Genomic DNA, 22,059 nt, shown 5'->3' with positions numbered 1-22,059 from the left:
TATGTAATATGTACAATGTACACACTGCAAGTATATATATATATATTGTAGTAACAGACACCTTCATAACAATATGTAATATGTACAATGTACACACTGCAAGCATATATATAATGTAGTAACAGACACCTTCATAACAATATGTAATATGTACAATATACACACTGCAAGCATATATAATGTAGTAACAGACACCTTCATAACAATATGTAATATGTACAATATATACACTGCAAGTATATATATAATGTAGTAACAGACACCTTCATAACAATATGTAATATGTACAATATACACAATGCAAGTATATAATATAATGTAGTAACAGACACCTTCATAACAATATGTAATATGTACAATATACACACCGCAAGTATATATATAATGTAGTAACAGACACCTTCATAACAATATGTAATATGTACAATATACACACTGCAAGTATATATATAATGTAGTAACAGACACCTTCATAACAATATGCAATATGTACAATATTTACTGTAATTTTATCATTTTAATTAATGCCAGGGCTGATTTATTTTGCACATTAATTACCGTTTCCATAGCAGCGCACGTCTGACTTCTGGCAACAGATGTGAGCTCCTACTTCCCGAAACAAACGTGTGTTTGTGTTCTAATCATGGCAGAATCAGTAACAGACAACAAAGACAACTATTTTTGGACAAATGTGGATTCACAGCCTTATATTTTTGAGGCTAAACATACTAAGAATGAACTACTGCTTATAAAAGCCAACACAAAGGAAGGTTGAGACGTTGGAGCAGACTGACGCCGAGAGAGTGAGGTGAAAGTGACGATGCTAAAAATTTGGAACTTGGAGCCAAACTAGTTTGACATAAATGGGATGCTTACCCAAATAAACCGGAAAAAACATCCACGGCCAGCTGGACCAAACGCACAACTGTCGATTGAGTGTGTCACTTTAATATTAATTACGATACACGCAGCACGTCATGCGTGTTATTACAACTGCGGTACATCTGCTGTCTGGCTAGCTGTGTACAAACCATCCATCCATCCATCCATCTTCTTCCGCTTATCCGAGGTCGGGTCGCGGGGGCAGCAGCCTAAGCAGGGAAGCCCAGACTTCCCTCTCCCCAGCCACTTCGTCCAGCTCTTCCTGTGGGACCCCGAGGCGTTCCCAGGCCAGCCGGGAGACATAGTCTTCCCAACGTGTCCTGGGTCTTCCCCGCGGCCTCCTACCGGTCGGACGTGCCCTAAACACCTCCCTAGGGAGGCGTTCGGGTGGCATCCTGACCAGATGCCCGAACCACCTCATCTGGCTCCTCTCCATGTGGAGGAGCAGCGGCTTTACTTTGAGCTCCTCCCGGATGGCAGAGCTTCTCACCCTATCTCTAAGGGAGAGCCCCGCCACCCGGCGGAGGAAACTCATTTCGGCCGCTTGTACCCGTGATCTTGTCCTTTCGGTCATAACCCAAAGCTCATGACCATAGGTGAGGATGGGAACGTAGATCGACCGGTAAATTGAGAGCTTTGCCTTCCGGCTCAGCTCCTTCTTCACCACAACGGATCGATACAGCGTCCGCATTACTGAAGACGCCGCACCGATCCGCCTGTCGATCTCACGATCCACTCTTCCCCCACTCGTGAACAAGACTCCGAGGTACTTGAACTCCTCCACTTGGGGCAAGATCTCCTCCCCAACCCGGAGATGGCACTCCACCCTTTTCCGGGCGAGAACCATGGACTCGGACTTGGAGGTGCTGATTCTCATCCCAGTCGCTTCACACTCAGCTGCGAACCGATCCAGTGAGAGCTGAAGATCCTGGCCAGATGAAGCCATCAGGACCACATCATCTGCAAAAAGCAGAGACCTAATCCTGCAGCCACCAAACCAGATCCCCTCAACGCCATGACTGCGCCTACAAATTCTGTCCATAAAAGTTATGAACAGAATCGGTGACAAAGGGCAGCCTTGGCGGAGTCCAACCCTCACTTGAAACGTGTCCGACTTACTACCGGCAATGCGGACCAAGCTCTGGCACTGATCATACAGGGAGCGGACTGCCACAATCAGACAGTCCGATACCCCGTACTCTCTGAGCACTCCCCACAGGACTTCCCGAGGGACACGGTCGAATGCCTTCTCCAAGTCCACAAAACACATGTAGACTGGTTGGGCAAACTCCCATGCACCCTCAAGGACCCTGCCGAGAGTATAGAGCTGGTCCACAGTTCCACGACCAGGACGAAAACCACACTGTTCCTCCTGAATCCGAGGTTCGACTATCCGGCGTAGCCTCCTCTCCAGTACACCTGAATAGACCTTACCGGGAAGGCTGAGGAGTGTGATCCCACGATAGTTAGAACACACCCTCCGGTTCCCCTTCTTAAAGAGAGGAACCACCACCCCGGTCTGTCAATCCAGTGGTACCGCCCCCGATGTCCACGCGATGCTGCAGATTCATGTTTCACATTTCACAAATTACAGTATCTGCAGATACTGTAATGGTTTTAAGTCAGTAGATTGGTGTCCGATCACAGTGTTGGGCATTACAAACTCAAACACGTTTTGTGTTGTCGTAGAAGCTAGCTTATCTGTTTCCATAGTGAGCTTTTATGGCTAATAACCCAAGCATGCCGATTTGTCACTGGGCTAGAAAAAGAGTTCATCGGTGTTCACTCTTACAATAACCATGTCGCTACGCGTTGGTTATTATACAAGTTACGGAACGTAAATGAATACATTTTTAAAGAAATTTAGAGGTAAAATTGATTGCTCCAATTACTGTAGCTGCATTGCATACCACCAAGAACGAGACGATTTTTACATGTTAGACTGCAAAAAAAAAAAAATCTATTTTTTTCTGGTCTCTCGTAATGATTGTGAACAATAGGCACAATTCCAAAAAAGTGCAGTTCCCATTTAAAGATACAGCGGGTACTTTTGTAGCGCACATTGAATGTCAAGCCAATCCGACATATGGGCTTTTACTGTATTACAGCACCACCATGTGGTTAGTGTCAGAAAATGAATAGCAGGCAACACTTTATAAAATGTTTCAAATCATAAATAGGGTCAAAAAAGGAGGTCTTAAACCTGATTTATAATCCTGCACCGAGGCGCCAGTGTAGGATGGCTCACTCCTCCTCGCAGCTATCAAAGTTATTTCTTCTGTGTATACATATACTACATATACTCGTTGAGAACAACAAAAGTGATTGTTAGTTCAACCTCCAGTTGGCTTTGTTCACTAGTGAAAAAAGAAGCTAATGAGCTAAATAGTTATGGTTGCTCACTGAATGGCAAAAGGATTAAACTGAGGTCAGGCGGGGAATACACAGAATCTTTATCCAGGATTTACATACCTTGGTTTCATAGTTTGCGGCGCACGAGACGTCATTTGGTTTACTTGAACCTTGACAGGACCAAGTTTTAGCAGACTCTTCTGGGGTAGGTCCTCAAAGAGCTCAGACTCATCGTGGTTGACGTCGACAAGCAGTATATCGTGTTGATACGCTGTAAACTCATCCAAAACGCACGGCTGAGCAGCCCCAGAAGATGGCGGTTGCTCCTTGTTGGGCTCTCCACCTCTATCGCCATTCAAAGTACTCAGAGAAGAGGGGAGTTCCGTAGTAGAATGGTCTCGGTCTGGTGTCTGGTCCGATGGAGGTTTCTCCGGTGTACCTCGTGCTTCATTAGCTTCCACACGAGTCTGATGGTCCACATCTCCGACAATGCAGGGAGAAGCCTGAGTTTCTCTTGGCAGACGGTCAGGAAGGGATCCAAGATCAGAGGAGACTACTTCTAATCGATTGCCCTTTCCCAGGTTTATCAAACCATTGATGAAGACTCGTGGCAAAAGCGTATTCATCCCATCTTTGTCGAGTGAAAAGTTTTGTCTAGAGAAGTATGCTTTTGGTGAATTAAATGGAGAAAGCACAGGCGGAAGTAGAAGCTCACTTCGAGTGTTTTCCATGCATTCTTCATCCCACTTGTCTATTGCAGGAGGCGACTCGTAGTTTGAAGGCGTGCTCCTGCCATTTGTGCCTATCTCTTGGCACAAGAGGAGGGAGGACTGGTGTGAACCCTGGGAAATGGAGGCGCTCGGTGAAGAAGTTGGACTCCAAACAGCCTTGGGGATGGGAGATAAGGCCAAGACAGGCCTGTCCGTAAGCAAGCCTCTCAAGCCAAGCTCTGAAGGGGAATGCGTTGATGCGATGCTCGACGAGGACGGAGCAACTGACAGTAGGTCAGTACCAGAATCTGATTGCTGACTCGCGGTGAAGGAGGTAGTAGTAACTGCAGGAAGACCTACAGTTAATTCCTTTGCATGATGTAAATCATTTTCTGTTTCATGTGAAGACTTGTGTCCTACACCCTCTGTTAGATCGGCTTCATGGTGAATGTCACTGCTTTGGGTTCCTAACGAGCCCAGAGGTTGGTGATGCTGCGGAGATAACATTTGCCTGTCTGCTGGTAGCTTCAAAAGGGCGGCTCCATTGTCAGCAAAGGGCCACGGCATGTCTGTGCGTGCACATGAATAGTGTTCTCTTCTAATATGGACCCTAACCCTCTGGCAGGTGAAAGTTGCCCGGTCGTCACTGAACAATTCTGGGGTCTCTTGTGCTACCTTTTTAGGGCAAGGTTCTTCAGGGACACTGTTGTCTTTCCTGATTGTAGGTTCTGGACATGACTGACTGCATGTTTGCAGCTCCTTTAAAAGGTTGTCCAGGTTCTGCCTTTTTGTTCCAACATTCCCACCTGAGCGTTGATCCGCCTTTCCAATCCAGAAGAATGTTTTAGAGACATCACTGTCCCTACCCTCCAAGAAGCGACTTGCAGTAGAATTGATTCCACTCTCGTTTTTTGTATTTTCTCCTGGTTGTCTCCGGTTTTCAGACAACTGCATTCTCAGACACGTCACTGTGGTATTTTGGCGCTCGTCACAACGGGGACTTGACTGAAATCCGGCAACTCTCATGTCCTGTTTGAAGCAATACACAGTCTCGGTTCTCAGAACATCTGGTAGCAAAAAGCTAGAAGAGTCCCTCCTCACTATAGAGTTTTGGACAACGTCACAAAGGGTTACTTTAGGGTGGCGGCCTAGCCGGAAGTCTTCCCTAGATGTCTTTTCTGGACAGAGGTCAAAGCTTTTTGCCACAAGTTTGACTTGGGTTCTCCTCTGAGGGGAAATGTATATAGAGTCGCCACAGATAGTGCATGTGGATGCTTGTGAGCGTCTTTTTAAAGACACCTCTGAACCAGCGAGGGAAGTAGAGATGGGATTCACAGTTCGATCAACATCTGCAAGTGGAAACAAAAGGGGGTGGGAGAAGAAAAAAAGTGTCTGTTTCATATTGCCTGCATTATTTTTTGCCCATCAAATGAATAAAAGAACATTTAAAAAAAAATCTAATGTCATCTAAATGTCCTCCAATAAGCACATAATTTCTTCTACTTTACTGAAGTCATTTAAAAAGACAAAGTCTGACACACTTCTTATTCCATCAACTATTGGAAAAAAAACCACAATGTTATGTATGACAAAATATATGTTAATATTATAATTAATATGATTTGTTTTAAATGTGTGTAAACATTTTTTTGCCTTTTTAAAGAAAATATATGCATTAGGGTTTTCTCTAAACTGCCATGGCACCTGTGGCAGTGGGGGCGTGGTCAGAGTAATTTGATAAATTTGACAATGGTGTGTGTTTTGTTTACATCCAGTTTAGCGCAGTTTCCTGTGATCAAAGTCTTTTTTCGATGATTGAGTTTTCGGTACATCACTTGTCAATAATCCATCCATCCATCCATCTTCTTCCGCTTATCCGAGGTCGGGTCGCGGGGGCAGCAGCCTAAGCAGGGAAGCCCAGACTTCCCTCTCCCCAGCCACTTCGTCCAGCTCCTCCCGGGGGATCCCGAGGCGTTCCCAGGCCAGCCGGGAGACATAGTCTTCCCAACGTGTCCTGGGTCTTCCTCGTGGCCTCCTACCGGTCGGACGTGCCCTAAACAACTCCCTAGGGAGGCGTTCGGGTGGCATCCTGACCAGATGCCCGAACCACCTCATCTGGCTCCTCTCGATGTGGCGGAGCAGCGGCTTTACTTTGAGCTCCCCCCGGATGGCAGAGCTTCTCACCCTATCTCTAAGGGAGAGCCCCGCCACCCGGCGGAGGAAACTCATTTCGGCCGCTTGTACCCGTGATCTTGTCCTTTCGGTCATAACCCAAAGCTCATGACCATAGGTGAGGATGGGAACGTAGATCGACCGGTAAATTGAGAGCTTTGCCTTCCGGCTCAGCTTCTTCTTCACCACAACGGATCGATACAGCGTTCGCATTACTGAAGACGCCGCACCGATCCGCCTGTCGATCTCACGATCCACTCTTCCCTCACTCGTGAACAAGACTCCGAGGTACTTGAACTCCTCCACTTGGGGCAAGATCTCCTCCCCAACCCGGAGATGGCACTCCACCCTTTTCCGGGCGAGAACCATGGACTCGGACTTGGAGGTGCTGATTCTCATCCCAGTCGCTTCACACTCAGCTGCGAACCGATCCAGTGAGAGCTGAAGATCCTGGCTAGATGAAGCCATCAGGACCACATCATCTGCAAAAAGCAGAGACCTAATCCTGCAGCCACCAAACCAGATCCCCTCAACGCCTTGACTGCGCCTAGAAATTCTGTCCATAAAAGTTCTGAACAGAATCGGTGACAAAGGACAGCCTTGGCGGAGTCCAACCCTCACCGGAAACGTGTCCGACTTACTGCCGGCAATGCGAACCAAGCTCTGACACTGATCATACAGGGAGCGGACCGCCACAATCAGACAGTCCGAAACCCCATATTCTCTGAGCACTCCCCACAGGACTTCCCGAGGGACACGGTCGAATGCCTTCTCCAAGTCCACAAAGCACATGTAGACTGGTTGGGCAAACTCCCATGCACCCTCAATAATGAGCTAAATATATCAATTCATACTCTAACGACCAGCAAATGTTAATGTTTTATGTTTGGATTTGATGTCAGTTTTTCCCATGTTTGCAAACACACCGTCCAGGCCTGAAAGGTGATTGGCGGACAATGAGTAAGTGTTCCGGGGAAGCGCAGACTCACTAAACGAAAGTGTTTGCACGGGAGATAATACCTGTTGGAATTGAATCATTTGTAATCATAAGGTTGGTAATGAAAGTTAAAAATAGCGTCAGACTTTGTGTGATTTCTTCTGGGGGCTACAATATATTATATTACTTTAATTTGTCTATGAATGCTTTTATCATTCATCCAGGTCATTGTAATCTATGAATATTGTCATTCCATATGTATCAGGTCTATGTGAGAAACTCAAGAACTTTTAACCAACACAACATCCCAGTACACTTCAAAGCAGGCAACACCCTGAGACAGAGACTGGTACATCCTAAAGACCGGAAATGCTTGTATTTAAAGGAAAAGTGGACATCTTAACTAAACATCACCCAAAAAGGCACTTTAACCCTTGTGTGGTGTTCGGGTCTGAGGGACCCGTTTTCGATTTTTATTAAAAGAAAAATGGTACAATTAATACATTTTTCAAACTGAGACTCACTGGCTTTGGCTCATTTTCTGTGAAGAACATATATCAGAATGCATATTTAATGAACACACACCATACACCCCCCCCCTACACATTTATATTACATATAAGATGTCCGGGTCCACTGGACCCGGGCTAATAGAAGTGTGGAGATTGATGTTCTGTGTAACACACACACACACACACACACGGCTTAGACAGGGGGAGGACAGAGTGTAGGTACACAGCATCAGAGGGTCAAATGTGCGAGAGAATGAGAGCAGACAGTGTTGACAAACAATGTTGCAACCTTGTGTGGGAACCGCAGGTGCAGAATCACAAAAGAAGAATCCCTGTGGGATGCAGAAACTGGCAGAGAAATTTCCATGCAACGTTCTTATTGTTGTTACTCAGCCAGCATTTGTGGGTCTTAGACTTGCTTTGTATTGTCATTTAAATTTGAACTTTACAGTAAAGATAAGAACAAAATTTAATTGCATTAGCTCATGGTAGTGCAGGATAAAAAAAGCAATAAAAGGTGCATATATAAATAAATAGATTACTGTACAGATCAAATATATTGCACATGCATCCACGATTATGGATGTATGTTATATTGTCTTTATATTCCAGCCAGTTAATACATTTTTGGGGGGAATTGAGGGGATTATTATGATACGTTCAAGAGTCTTACGGCCGGAGGGAAGAAGCTGTTACAGAACCTGGAGGTTCTGCTACATAGGCTGCGGAACCTCTTTCTAGAGTCCAGCAGTGAAAACAGTCCTTGGTGGGGGTGGGAGGAGTCTCTGCAGATTTTCTGAGCCCTGGTCAGGCAGCGGCTTTTTGCAATCTCCTGGATAGGAGGAAGAGGAGTCCTGATGATCTTTTCCGCCGTCCTCACCACTCTCTGGAGAGACTTCCAGTCTGAGGCATTGCAGGCTCCAGTCCAGACAGAGATGCTGTTGGTCTGTAGAACGTGGTGAGAACGGGGGGAGGGAGCTGTGCTCTTTTCATCCGACGCAAAAAGTGCATGCGCTGCTGAGCTCTTTTTACAAGAGCTCCGGAGTGTACGGACCAGGTCACATTGTCAGTTATCTGCACCCCCCAGGAACTTGGTGCTGCTTACCATCTACACTGCTGTGCTGTTGATGTAGAGTGGAGCGTGGCTGGTAGAGATGCGCGGATAGGCAATTATTTCATCCGCAACCGCATGACAAAAGTCGTCAACCACCCGCATCCACCCGCATCCACCCAAATTAACATTTAATCAACACCGCACCCGCCCGTTGTTATATATCTAATATAGACGATGCAAGGCATTAGTGAGGTTATAAAGCTTTTGCCTGTTAAAGAAAGGAGACTGATCCAATGCAGCAATCATCTGGGAGCCGCGCTGAGCGCACCTCCAAGCGCGTGGAGGTGCGATGTCCCTCGCACCTGCGGCGGCTCCACCCGGGCTCGCGCCCGAGGCTTCAGCGCGCCGCGACACCGGCGACCGCCGGGTATGGGCCCGACGCTCCAGCGCCATCCATTTTCAGGGCTAGTTGATTCGGCAGGTGGGTTGTTACACACTCCTTAGCGGGTTCCGACTTCCATGGCCACCGTCCTGCTGTCTATATCAACCAACACCTTTTCTGGGGTATGATGAGCGTCGGCATCGGGCGCTTTAACCCGGCGTTCGGTTCATCCCGCAGCGCCAGTTCTGCTTGCCCCACCCCTTTCGTGAGCGCACTGCGCGCGGAGTGACCCCTGTTACGCGCCCCCGGCAACGGGGGTGGCGGGCAGGTAAGCTGCGCGGGCGGAGCGAGGGGAGTGATCCCTGTTACGAGCCCCCGGCCACGGGGGTGGCGGGCAGGTAAGCTGCTTACCTCATGCGCGTGACGCCGGCCGCGGCGAAGGCGGACGAGGCGGGGTGTTGTGCGGTGGGCGCGGTGGTGACCCTGGACGTGCGTCGGGCCCTTCTCGCGGATCACCTCAGCTACGGCTCCCGGTGGGGCCCTCTCGGGGGAAGGGGCCTCGGTCCCGGACCCCGGCGAGGCGTCCCTTCTCCGCTCCGTAAAAGTGTCCATCTCTTTTTTTTCTTCTTCTTCTGTTGTGGCATATGCTGCAGGTGCCTGCTCGTTTTTCGTATGTGGGTAACAACATTTAACTATGTATATATATTTCCCAATTGGTTTAACTGCCACCCGCCTGAATCTATTTAAAATCTAATTTTTTTTTATTTCAACCGCCCGACCCGACCCGCGGATAAAATCTAATTTTTTTTTATTTCAACCGCCCGACCCGACCCGCGGATAAAATCTAATTTTTTTTTATTTCAACCGCCCGAACCGCGGATAATCCGCGGTTGTGTCCGCAAACCGCGCATCTCTAGTGGCTGGACTGGTGCTTCCTGAAGTCAACCATGATCTCCTTGGTCTTGTTGACATTCAGGACCAGGTTGTTGGTTCTGCACCAGTCAACCAGATGTTTCACCTCCTCCCTGTAGTTGTTGTCACGGATGAGGCCCACTACTGTCGTGTACTTCACAATGTGGTTAGTAGTGGACCTGGCGCAGCAGTCATGGGTCATCAACGTGAACAGCAGCGGACTCAGGACGCAGCCCTGGGGGGAGCCGGTGCTCAGGGAGATGGCACTGGAGGTGTTGGTGCCCACTCTCACAGATTGGGGTCTGTCTGTGAGGAAGTCAAGCAGCCAGTTGCATAAAGGGGAACTGAATCCAAGGTTTGCTCACCAAGTGCTGCGGGAAGATGGTGTTGAATGCTGAGCTGAAGTCCAGGAACAACATCCGCACGTGTGTGTCCTTTCCTTCCAGGTGTTCTAAGCTCAGGTGGAGTGCAGAGGAGATGGCGTCCTCTGTGGAGCGGTTAGGGCGATAAGCAAACTGGTATGGGTCGAATGTGGGGGGAAGTCTGGAGACAATGTATTCCTTTACCAGCCTCTCAAAGCACTTCATTACAGATGTTTTTTGGGATAAGGTAAACATCTGTTCAGTATTATAACGTGTGAGGCATTAAAAGCCACAAAATGCAACGGGTCCATCAGACCCACAAACACTGGCTGAGTAACAACAATATGAACACCACACAAGGGTTAAACGTCCTCCTCATTTTAGTTTTGAAAAAGGACACAAAGCATTTCCAGTTGAGTCTGTTCACATTTAGCATGTTCTTGCTCCACTATTGTCATTTTATTCATAAAGCAGCCGTGTGAAGACCAGGTAACAATTTGGGAGGTTTTGAAAAATAAAATACATTTAGGTCAGTGCTGGGATGTCCAAACTTTTTACATAATAAAAACAAAACAATCTAAAGATGTAGGGGACATTTGAATTATTTTCAATTTTTAAACAGGCAAAAGCCAAGTCATGTACACATGCTCATACGTTATATACATATATTTAAAGAAATAACATAATTTTATGTTTTTAGGTGATTCCAAAGCAATGTGCCGCAAGTAGTTATTGTGTCACGAGAAATGACCCAATGTCACCTAACTGATATTATATACTCCAAACTAATGTATCATCATTTACATCATGTCAACATAAGCAAACGTGATGTGTTTTTTTAAATAAATGGTTGCATATTCTTAAAGATCAAAATAATTAAATGTTATAAATGTGCCTTTTAGTGCATTACATATACACTTACATCATGTATATAAAACCTTTTAGTGCATTACATAACACTTACATCATGTATATAAAAACCTTTTAGTGCATTACATATAAACTTACATCATGTATATAAAAACATTTTAGTGCATTACATATAAACTTATATCATGTATATAAAACCTTTCAGTGCATTCTATATAAATTTACATCATGTATATAAAACCCTTTTAGTGCATTACATATACACTTACATCATGTATATAAAAACCTTTTAGTGCATTACATAACAACCTTTTAGTGCATTACATATAAACTTATATCATGTATATAAAACCTTTTAGTGCATTCTATATAAACTTACATCATGTATATAAAACCTTTTAGTGCATTACATATAAACTTACATCATTTATATAAAACCTTTTAGTGCATTCTATATAAACTTACATCATGTACAGAGGTGGGTAGAGTAGCCAGAAATTGTACTCAAGTAAGAGTACTGTTACTTTAGAGATTTATTACTCAAGTAAAAGTAAGGAGTAGTCACCCAAATATTTACTTGAGTAAAAGTAAAAAGTATGTTGTGAAAAAACTACTCAAGTACTGAGTAACTGATGAGTAACATACACACACACATATATATATATATATACACACATATATATATATATACACACACACACACACACACACATATATATATATATATATATACATATATATACACACATATATATATATATATATATACATACATTGATATATACAGTATATAATTTATATTTATTTATTTTGCCGTTTTTGTTTACATGTTAAAGGTGTTTTAATGAATATACATGCATGTTTAACATATAGATTCCTTTCTTTCATGAAGACTAGAATATAAGTTGGTGTATTACCTGATTCTGATGACTTGCATTGATTGTAATCAGACAGTAGTGATGATAGCGTCCACGTTTTCAAATGGAGGAGAAGAAAAGTTCCTCCTTCCTGTCTAATACCACATGAAAGTGGTTGGTTTTTGCCATCTTATTTGTCCAGCTTCCATATTCGTTTTTATACACTTTACAAGAAATACATTGGCGGCAAACTCCGTAGCTTGCTAGCTTGTTTGCGCTGGCTTTCGGAGACTCTTATTTTGAAAGCGCAAGCGCGATGGAGCGGCACTTTTATTGTGAAGACAGGAACTGTGCAGTCAGTCTTTAGGCTTTTGACGGGATGTACGGTTGAAATAAAAAAGGGTCTTTTTTCCTTCACACTTTTGATTGATTGATTGGAACTTTTATTAGTAGATTGCACAGTACAGTACATATTCCGTACAATTGACCACTAAATGGTAACACCCGAATACGTTTTTCAACTTGTTTAAGTCAGGTCATGTGACTCCTGGCTCTGTTTGATTGGTCCAACGTCACCAGTGACTGCATCTGATTGGTGGAACGGAGTGAACGTCACCAGCGACTGTATTTGTTGAAACGCAGGCACTATGAAGGTCTGTCTGACAGACCAAAACAAACAAAGCGTGCATTAACAGATCGATAAAAATTAGTAGCGAGTAGCGAGCTGAATGTAGATAAAAGTAGCGGAGTAAAAGTAGCGGAGTAAAAGTAGCGTTTCTTCTCTATAAATATACTCAAGTAAAAGTAAAAGTATGTTGCATTAAAACTACTCTTAGAAGTACAATTCATCCCAAAAGTTATTCAAGTAGATGTAACGTAGTAAATGTAGCGCGTTACTACCCACCTCTGATCATGTATATAAAAACCTTTTAGTGCATTATATATAAACTTACATCATGTATATAAAAACCTTTTAGTGCATTACATATACACTTACATCATGTATATAAAACCTGTTATTACATATAAACTTGCATCATGTGTATAAAACCTCTTAGTGCATTACATATAAACTTACATCATGTATATAAAACCTGTTATTACATATAAACTTGCATCATGTGTATAAAACCTCTTAGTGCATTACATATAAACTTACATCATGTGTATAAAACCTTCATGGAGAGGTTTGGATGGTTTTTAAGGGCTTTTATAGGCTCCGTTATAAGCGGACTTTTCATTGCATTTATAATGCATAAAAAAAATCCATCCATCTTCATGTCTTTCATAATCCATCCATCCATCCATCCATTGTCTACCACTTGTCCCTTTCGGGGTTGCTGGAGTCTATCCCAGCTGCATTCGGGCGGAAGGCGGGGTACACCCTGGACAAGTCACAACCTCATCACAGGGCCAACATTCACACTCACATAAACATACCTGCCAACTTTTGAAATCAGAAAAACCTAGTAGCCAGGGTCCAGGGGCCGCAGGCCCCAATAGGTCCAGGACAAAGTCCTGGTGGGGGGTTCAGGCTTCGCCCCCCGACGCAAAATGATTATTAGCATTCAGACAGGTTAAAATGTTGCTAAAACCATCACTTTTCTATCAGTCACAGTGACTTTTCAAAACAAAAATATTACAGCAAAAATCATATGGGTTGATTGACATGTTTATTCTGTAAGCTAACTTCAATAGTTTGAAATTATTTTGACAGTTAATGCCAGTTATCCTGTCAACCTTTCACAAGACTTCAATTTGTTCATTGAAAGTATAAACAGTATAAACACTTTTTACAGTAAACAAATTGTAAAACAGTACTAAACAATTCCATTAAAAAAAAAAATTGGTGTCATTATTAACTTTCTGTCCAAGCTTGTATAATCTACTGCTCGTCATAATCGGTGCTGCCGTCAGTCGACATGCTAAATGGTTCCGTCTTCATGACATCGGCGATACTTTTTGAGGATTCTGTTCCAAGACACTGAATAATGTTTGATGTTTTGGTTCGACCACATCCATATTTTTTGGCGATTTTCGAGTCGGGAAACATTTTCCGAAATAACTGTCCCATGTGATCAGCCAGTGCGATTGGAAGTCCATGCTCAATTATTGCCTCCGTAAATAAAACTTCGGCATTTATCACATCCAAAGAATCTGTTTGGGCGACAAAAAACGTTGAAAGTTTTCCACTTGTATCGCTAGCAACGGCATTAGACTTGTGTTTTTTTGTCCCAACGTGGTCTTTTACATCGCTAATTCCTCCGTGTCCGATCGAAAAATCTTGTCTGCACAAGGTGCAATTCGCGTAGTTTTCACCCTTTTTGGAACGGATAATTATTCCCGGATAGGCTTTTGAATATTCTTCACGGAATGACTGCAGTTTTCTTTTCGGTTTAAGACTCGTTTGCGATTTTTCTCCGGCTGATTCCATGATCGTTCGCTCGTTTGGAAACAATGGCCTCGTGCTTGGCATTCGGAATGGCTCGATAGGAAGTTACGGGAAGCAGTGTCGATTGTCATTGTTGTTACGCGATTTCGTGAACAAAACTTTTAAAAAATATTATTTTTTTAATTAATGAAAAACCGTATTTTTTTATCACTGCAACCGTAACCCGGAATAGGTTGATGAAAACCGTACTAATTACGGGAAAACCGGAGTAGTTGGCAGGTATGCATAAAGATTGTGGAAAAATGCAGTTCCCCTTTAATATGCTTCAAGTCTTTAATATTTGGTGTATCACTATGCTTCAAATCTTTAAAATGGCAGGTATTTTGCATTTGAACTTTTTTGTTTTCATTATGCTTATTTGTGGAATATAAAACACGGTAAGTAAGAAAATGTACTTTGACATTTTGCTGCTAATTATAGAAATATTGAATGACGTGTGTTATCTGGCCAGTATTCAATCAGTGGCAGAGGTGGGTAGTAACGCGCTACATTTACTCCGTTACATCTACTTGAGTAACTTTTGGGATAAATTGTACTTCTAAGAGTAGTTTTAATGCAACATACTTTTACTTTTACTTGAGTATATTTATAGAGAAGAAACTCTACTTTTACTCCGCTACTTTTATCTACATTCAGCTCGCTACTAATTTTTATCGATCTGTTAATGCACGCTTTGTTTGTTTTGGTCTGTCAGACAGACCTTCATAGTGCCTGCGTTTCAACAAATACAGTCACTGGTGACGTTCACTCCGTTCCACCAATCAGATGCAGTCACTGGTGACGTTGGACCAATCAAACAGAGCCAGGGGTCACATGACCTGACTTAAACAAGTTGAAAAACTTATTGGGGTGTTACCATTTAGTGGTCAATTGTACGGAATATGTACTGTACTGTGCAATCTACTAATAAAAGTTTCAATCAATCAATCAAAAGTGTGAAGGAAAAAAGACCCTTTTTTATTTCAACCGTACATCCCGTCAAAAGCCTAAAGACTGACTGCACAGTTCCTGTCTTCACAATAAAAGTGCCGCTCCATCGGGCCTGCGCTTTCAAAACAAGAGTCTCCGAAAGCCAGCGCAAACAAGCTAGCAAGCTACGGAGTTTGCCGCCAATGTATTTCTTGTAAAGTGTATAAAAACGAATATGGAAGCTGGACAAATAAGATGCCAAAAACCAACCACTTTCATGTGGTATTAGACAGAAAGGAGGAACTTTTTTTCTCCTCCATTTGAAAACGTGGACGTTATCATCATTACTGTCTGATTACAATCAACGCAAGTCATCAGAATCAGGTAATACACCAACTTATATTCTAGTCTTCATGAAAGAAAGGAATCTATATGTGTTAAACATGCATGTATAGTCATTAAAACATCTTTAACATGTAAACAAAAACGGCAAAATAAATAAATATAAATTATATACTGTATATATCAATGTATGTATATATATATATATATATGTATATATGTGTGTGTGTGTGTATGTATATATATATATATATATATGATATGTGTGTGTATGTTACTCATCAGTTACTCAGTACTTGAGTAGTTTTTTCACAACATACTTTTTACTTAAGTAAATATTTGGGTGACTACTCCTTACTTTTACTTGAGTAATAAATCTCTAGTACTCTTACTTGAGTACAATTTCTGGCTACTCTACCCACCTCTGATCACTATGCTTCAAATCTTTTAAAATGGTAGGTATTTTGCATTTGAACTTTTTTGTTTTCATTATGCTTATTTGTGGAATATAAAACACGGTAAGTAAGAAAATGTACTTTCATTTTGCTGCTAATTATACAAATATTGAATGACGTGCGTTATCTGGCTAGTATTCAATCAGTGGTTAGTAGTGATGGGTTGATGAGGCGTCATGAAGCGTTTCGACACATTGCAAAACTGTATTGATACTGTGTCGATACTGTGTCACTAAATACTGACATCTGCTGGACATTAAAAATCCCTACAGGCAACCTATGGACCGACTCAACTGACACTGATTTTATGCCCTAGTACAGGGGTCACCAACCTTTTTGAAACCAAAAACTACTTCTTGGGTACTGATTAATGCGAAGGGCTACCAGTTTGATACACACTTAAATAAATAAATATATTGTCATTTGTAAGTTACACGTAAGTGTGATTTAAACAAGAATAGCGAAATAAATACATTTATATATATAAAAAAATGGGTATTTCTGTCTGTCATTCCGTCGTACATTTTTTTTTTCCTTTTATGGAAGGTTTTTTGTAGAGAATAAATGATGAAAAAACACTTAATTGAACGGTTTAAAAGAGGAGAAAACACGAAAAAAATTAAAATAAAATTTTGAAACATAGTTTATCTTCAATTTCGACTCTTTAAAATTCAAAATTCAACCGACAAAAAGAAGAGAAAAACTAGCTAATTTGAATCTTTTTGAAAAAATTAAAAAAATAATTTATGGAACATCATTAGTAATTTTTCCTGATTAAGATACATTTTAGAATTTTGATGACATGTTTTAAATTGGTTAAAATCCAATATGCACTTTGTTAGAATATCTAACAAATTGGACCAAGCTATATTTCTAACAAAGACAAATCAGTATTTCTTCTAGATTTTCCAGAACAAAAATTTTAAAAGAAATTCAAAATACTTTGAAATAAGATATAAATTTGATTCTACAGATTTTCTAGATTTGTCAGAATAATTTTTTTGAATTTTAATCATAGTAAGTTTGAAGAAATATTTCACAAATATTCTTCGTCGAAAAACCAGAAGCTAAAATATGTATTATTCTTTACAATAAAAAATAAATAAATTTACTTGAACATTGATTTAAATTGTCAGGAAAGAAGAGGAAGAAATTTAAAAGGTAAAAAGGTATATTTGTTTAAAAATCCTAAAATAATTTTTAAGGTTGTATTTTTTCTCTAAAATTGTATATCTAAAAGTAATAAGAAGCAAAGTAAAAAATAAATGAATTTATTTAAACAAGTGAAGACCCATCCATCCATCCATTTTCTACCACTTATTCCAAGTCTTTAAAATATTTTTTGGATTTTCAAATTCTATTTGAGTTTTGTCTCTTTTAGAATTAAAAATGTCGAGCAAAGCGAGACCAGCTTGCTAGTAAATAAATACAATTTAAATTAAAGCTGCAAGCAGCGTTGTTCGGGCCCGCGTATTTGGCAGGTGCTAGTCCTAAGTGTCCCAATACTTTTGTCTACTTTTAGTCTGAAGTGTCCCAAGACTTTTGTCTAGTGTACCTACCTTGTCTGCATTGTGTGGGCACGTTGGTGCTTCCTGCTTTTAAGCAGCCATCTTAAAAAAACAGCAGCGCAGCAGCCTCAGCGCAGCGGGTCTTTGAAGGGTCATAAAATCAAAACCGGAGCAGTTATAAAAAAAGCGCTTCTGTTGTTGTAATCACAAGGGTTCAATCTCTCTCCTGTGTTAGTTTGAAGGCGAAACGACAAACGCGCTCAGAGGAGTAGGTACGTTTTTGAAGGAAGGTGACCGGTTTTTAAAATAAATTTGTTTTGAAGGGGGAATAGCAAACTTCCTGTTGATTTTTGCTGGGGGTTGTCAATTTATGAAATGTAGGTATAAGTGAGACCTACATAGAGGTATTTGTTTCATGTCTTTCCGACCTTCCTAGTGGGAGTTACAGGCAGTTTAGTCATTTTTTCTTCCGAGGAGCAGTTTTTTCTCCGTTGTATAAAAATATTGTTCTAGAGCGCAATTTTTAAATTTGGTGTTAGGTTTTTTTATTAGATCGCAATTTCTGCTAGTCCTTATGTGTGTGTTCAGTTTGGTGAGTTTTGAAGCATGTTAAGGGGGTCAAATTAGAGCTCAAAGAGGCAAAAGTGACTGATTTTACTAAATTTTAGTGTTGAAGGGGGAATAGCAAACTTCCTGTAGATTTTTGGCCGAGGAAATAAATTAATAAAATTTAAGTCTAAGTGAGACCTACATAGAGGTTTTTGTTTCATGTCTCCACGACATTCGTACTGGGAGTTAGAAAAAGTTAACTTTGTAGGGGGCGCTAGAGCCCAATTTTGAGTTTTGGGGTTTGGTTTTTTTACTAAAGAGTTTTGTTCGCGTTTTTTGATGTGTGCGTCAAATTTGGTGAGTTTTGGAGCATGTTAAGGGGGTCAAAGTACCGCGCAAAGCTGCGGAAGAAAAAAGAAAGAATAATAATTAAAGCTGCAAGCAGCGTTGTTCGGGCCCGCGTATTTGGCAGGTGCTAGTCCTAAGTGTCCCAATACTTTTGTCTACTTTTAGTCTGAAGTGTCCCAAGACTTTTGTCTAGTGTACCTACCTTGTCTGCAATGTGTGGGCACGTTGGTGCTTCCTGCTTTTAAGCAGCCATCTTAAAAAAACAGCACCGCAGGAGCATCAGTGCAGCGGGTCTTTGAAGGGTCATAAAATCAAAACCGGAGCAGGTATCACAACTCTTTCGCCAACTTTTAATCAGAAGGGTTCAATCTCTCTCCTGAGTAAGTTTGAAGCCGAAACAACAAACGCCCTCAGAGGAGATAATGTTTGAAGAAAGGTGACGGGTTTTTACAAAAATGTTGTGTTGAAGGGGGAATAGCAAACTTCCTGTTGATTTTTGCTGGGGGTTGTCAATTTATGAAATGTAGGTCTAAGTGAGACCTACATAGAGGTTTCTGTTTCATCTCTCTCCGACCTTCCCAGTGGGAGTTACAGGCAGTTTTGTCAGATTTGTCATCCGAGGAGCAGTTTTTTGTGCGTTTTATGAAAAAATTGCTGTAGAGCACAATTTCTGGATTTGGGGTTAGGTTTTTTCATTAGATCACAGTTTTAGCCAGTCCTGATGTGTGTGTTCAGTTTGGTGAGTTTTGAAGCATGTTAAGGGGGTCAAATTACAGCTCAAAGAGGCAAAAGTGACTGTTTTTAGTACTTTTTTGTATTGAAGGGGGAATTGCCAACTTCCTGTTGATTTTAGCCCGAAGACATACAATTATGAGAACTAGGTCTAAGTCAGACCTACATAGAGGTTTTTGTTTCATGTCTCTCCGACCTTCCTAGTGGGAGTTACAGGCAGTCTGTTTTTTTTTTTCCTAGGGGGCGCTAGAGCGCAATTTTGATTTTTGGGGTTCGTTTTTTTTATCAAAAGACAATTTTCGCAGGTCCTGATGAGTGTGTCAAATATGGTGAGTTTTGAAGCATGTTGAGTGGGTCAAATTAGTGTTCAAAGAGGCGGCGGAAGAATAATAATAATAATAATAATAATAAAGAATAATAAAACCTTAGAATAACAATAGGTCCTTATGTCCCATTGCATAAGGACTCCCTGTGGGAGTCCTTTTGCAATGGGCCATTGCGGGCCCTAAAAATAGAGGCAGCTCACTGGTAAGTGCTGCTCTTTGAGCTATTTTTAGAACAGGCCAGCGGGCTACTCATCTGGTCCTTACGGGCTACCTGGTGACCGCGGGCACCGCGTTGGTGACCCCTGCCCTAGTATATACAATAATATAAACCAAGTCATTTAGGATTATTTCATATCTTCATTTAAATAAAAATATCAATACGAAGGTCCTGAGTAGTCTAGGGTTCAATCCCAGGCTCGGGATCTTTCTGTGTGGAGTTTGCATGTTCTCCCCGTGACTGCGTGGGTTCCCTCCGGGTACTCCGGCTTCCTCCCACCTCCAAAGACATGCACCTGGGGATAGGTTGATTGGCAACACTAAATTGTCCCTAGTGTGTGAATGTGAGTGTGAATGTTGTCTGTCTATCTGTGTTGGCCCTGCGATGAGGTGGCGACTTGTCCAGGGTGTACCCCGCCTTCCGCCCGATTGTAGCTGAGATAGGCTCCAGCGCCCCCCGCAACCCCAAAGGGAATAAGCGGTAGAAAATGGATGGATGGATATTTTTATCTTTTTTCGATACAGTCAATAAATAATGTGAACATGTATCATAACATGGAAATCTAAGAGAACGTGTTGTGGATGATTGTGGACTGGGAATTTTTTTAATTTCATTTTTTTTACACATTTTTATTTAAAAAAAAGTTTTTCCTACGTATTACATTTTAGACGATTTCTCTTAGTTATTATTTCTCCGGCTGTAGAAAAGAGCCGCTCACAGGGCACAGAGGAGGCGACACAGTTGGCGTATCGTTCACGTGACCAAAACAGCTCATGATCGGTCACGTGACTTTCTAAAAGCGGTACGCGCACCGACACAGGGTTTTGCTCTATGAGCTCGACGCATGCGCCGATGCATCGGTGTTGCCGGACCCATCACTAGTGGTTAGCATGTTAGCTTAGCATCTCTTGTTTCCATCTGTGACCCCTGGCCCTCACTGGCAACTATGACGTCACCAACAGTTCGGCCTCACGCTTCTAGCAACTTTTTTTTTTAGACTCATTGGTTGTATCTCATGAAAAATCTTGGCCGTGAAGAAGAAGAAAAAGACGTGTTAGTTGGTCCTGCTGGTCACCTACTTGTCTACTTGCCTCTCAAACCGCGCCGCTCCACACTCCTTCCACAAGAAACATGACCGCCATTGTTGGCCTCGGCGTCCACCACCTGTGAAACATTGTCGGCGTCCACGGAGAGTGACCCATGAAGTTGTCGGTTGACGTCCACGGAGAGTGAAGCATGTGTTTTGTCGCCGGCGGGCGACTGGCGGCCTTCTTGTCTCCGCGCAGCCTTCAGACAGGCGACGTCTTTTAGTCTGGTTCGGTTGAGTGTGACCCTGTTCGACGACGGCAACATCATTGAGCAAGCACCGGAGTTAAAGGGTTATTATTCCAAGTCAAGTTGTGGCACAGGGGAAATGTTTACAGGAGTTAAGTGTTGATTAATTAAGGCGGGCGGCCATTTTAGGCTTGGGCATAGGTGTGGTGGCGGCAGTGCGCATGCGCAATAGCTTGCACTGGAGGCCGCGCAAAATGTCAGCAGTGCGCACGCGCAACAGCTGCCTGAACCATACATGAGTTTCAAAATGCCAACGTGAAGCGTGCTAGGATAAACTAATATTAACTACGCATTCTAATAATCAGAGGTGGGTAGAGTAGCCAGAAATTGTACTCAAGTAAGAGTACTGTTACTTTAGAGATGTATTACTCAAGTAAAAGTAAAGAGTAGTCACCCAAATATTTACTTGAGTAAAAGTAAAAAGTATGTTGTGAAAAAACTACTCAAGTACTGAGTAACTGATGAGTAACATACACACACATATCATATATATATATATATATATATATATATACATACATTGATATATACAGTATATAATTTATATTTATGTATTTTGCTGTTTTTGTTTACATGTTAAAGGTGTTTTAATGAATATACATGCATGTTTAACATATAGATTCCTTTCTTTCATGAAGACTAGAATATAAGTTGGTGTATTACCTGATTCTGATGACTTGCGTTGATTGTAATCAGACAGTAGTGATGATAACGTCCACGTTTTCAAATGGAGGAGAAGAAAAGTTCCTCCTTTCTGTCTAATACCACATGAAAGTGGTGGGTTTTTGGCATCTTATTTGTCCAGCTTCCATATTCGTTTTTATACACTTTACAAGAAATATATTGGCGGCAAACTCCGTAGCTTGCTAGCTTGTTTGCGCTGG

General features: G+C 42.0%; 1 protein-coding gene across 1 annotated transcript in view; it reads right to left on the bottom strand.

Annotated features, from left to right (window-relative positions):
• topaz1 (testis and ovary specific TOPAZ 1) overlaps positions 1 to 21,317 on the bottom strand; it is a 70,597-nt gene extending 49,280 nt beyond the window's left edge. The window contains exons 1-2 of the mRNA XM_061982378.2: positions 20,932 to 21,317; positions 3,355 to 5,293 (exon numbers count right to left, since the gene is read on the bottom strand). Coding sequence (XP_061838362.2) covers positions 3,355 to 5,293; positions 20,932 to 21,196 — 2,204 coding nt within the window. The 5' untranslated portion in view covers positions 21,197 to 21,317. The remainder of the gene's footprint in view (positions 1 to 3,354; positions 5,294 to 20,931) is intronic.
• Positions 21,318 to 22,059: the final 742 nt, after the last annotated feature.

This window comes from Nerophis lumbriciformis, linkage group LG21, assembly GCF_033978685.3.
Source record: "Nerophis lumbriciformis linkage group LG21, RoL_Nlum_v2.1, whole genome shotgun sequence".
NCBI lineage: Eukaryota > Metazoa > Chordata > Actinopteri > Syngnathiformes > Syngnathidae > Nerophis > Nerophis lumbriciformis.
Note: the sequence above shows the minus strand (reverse complement) of the source record. Positions and strands in the feature narration are given on the sequence as shown.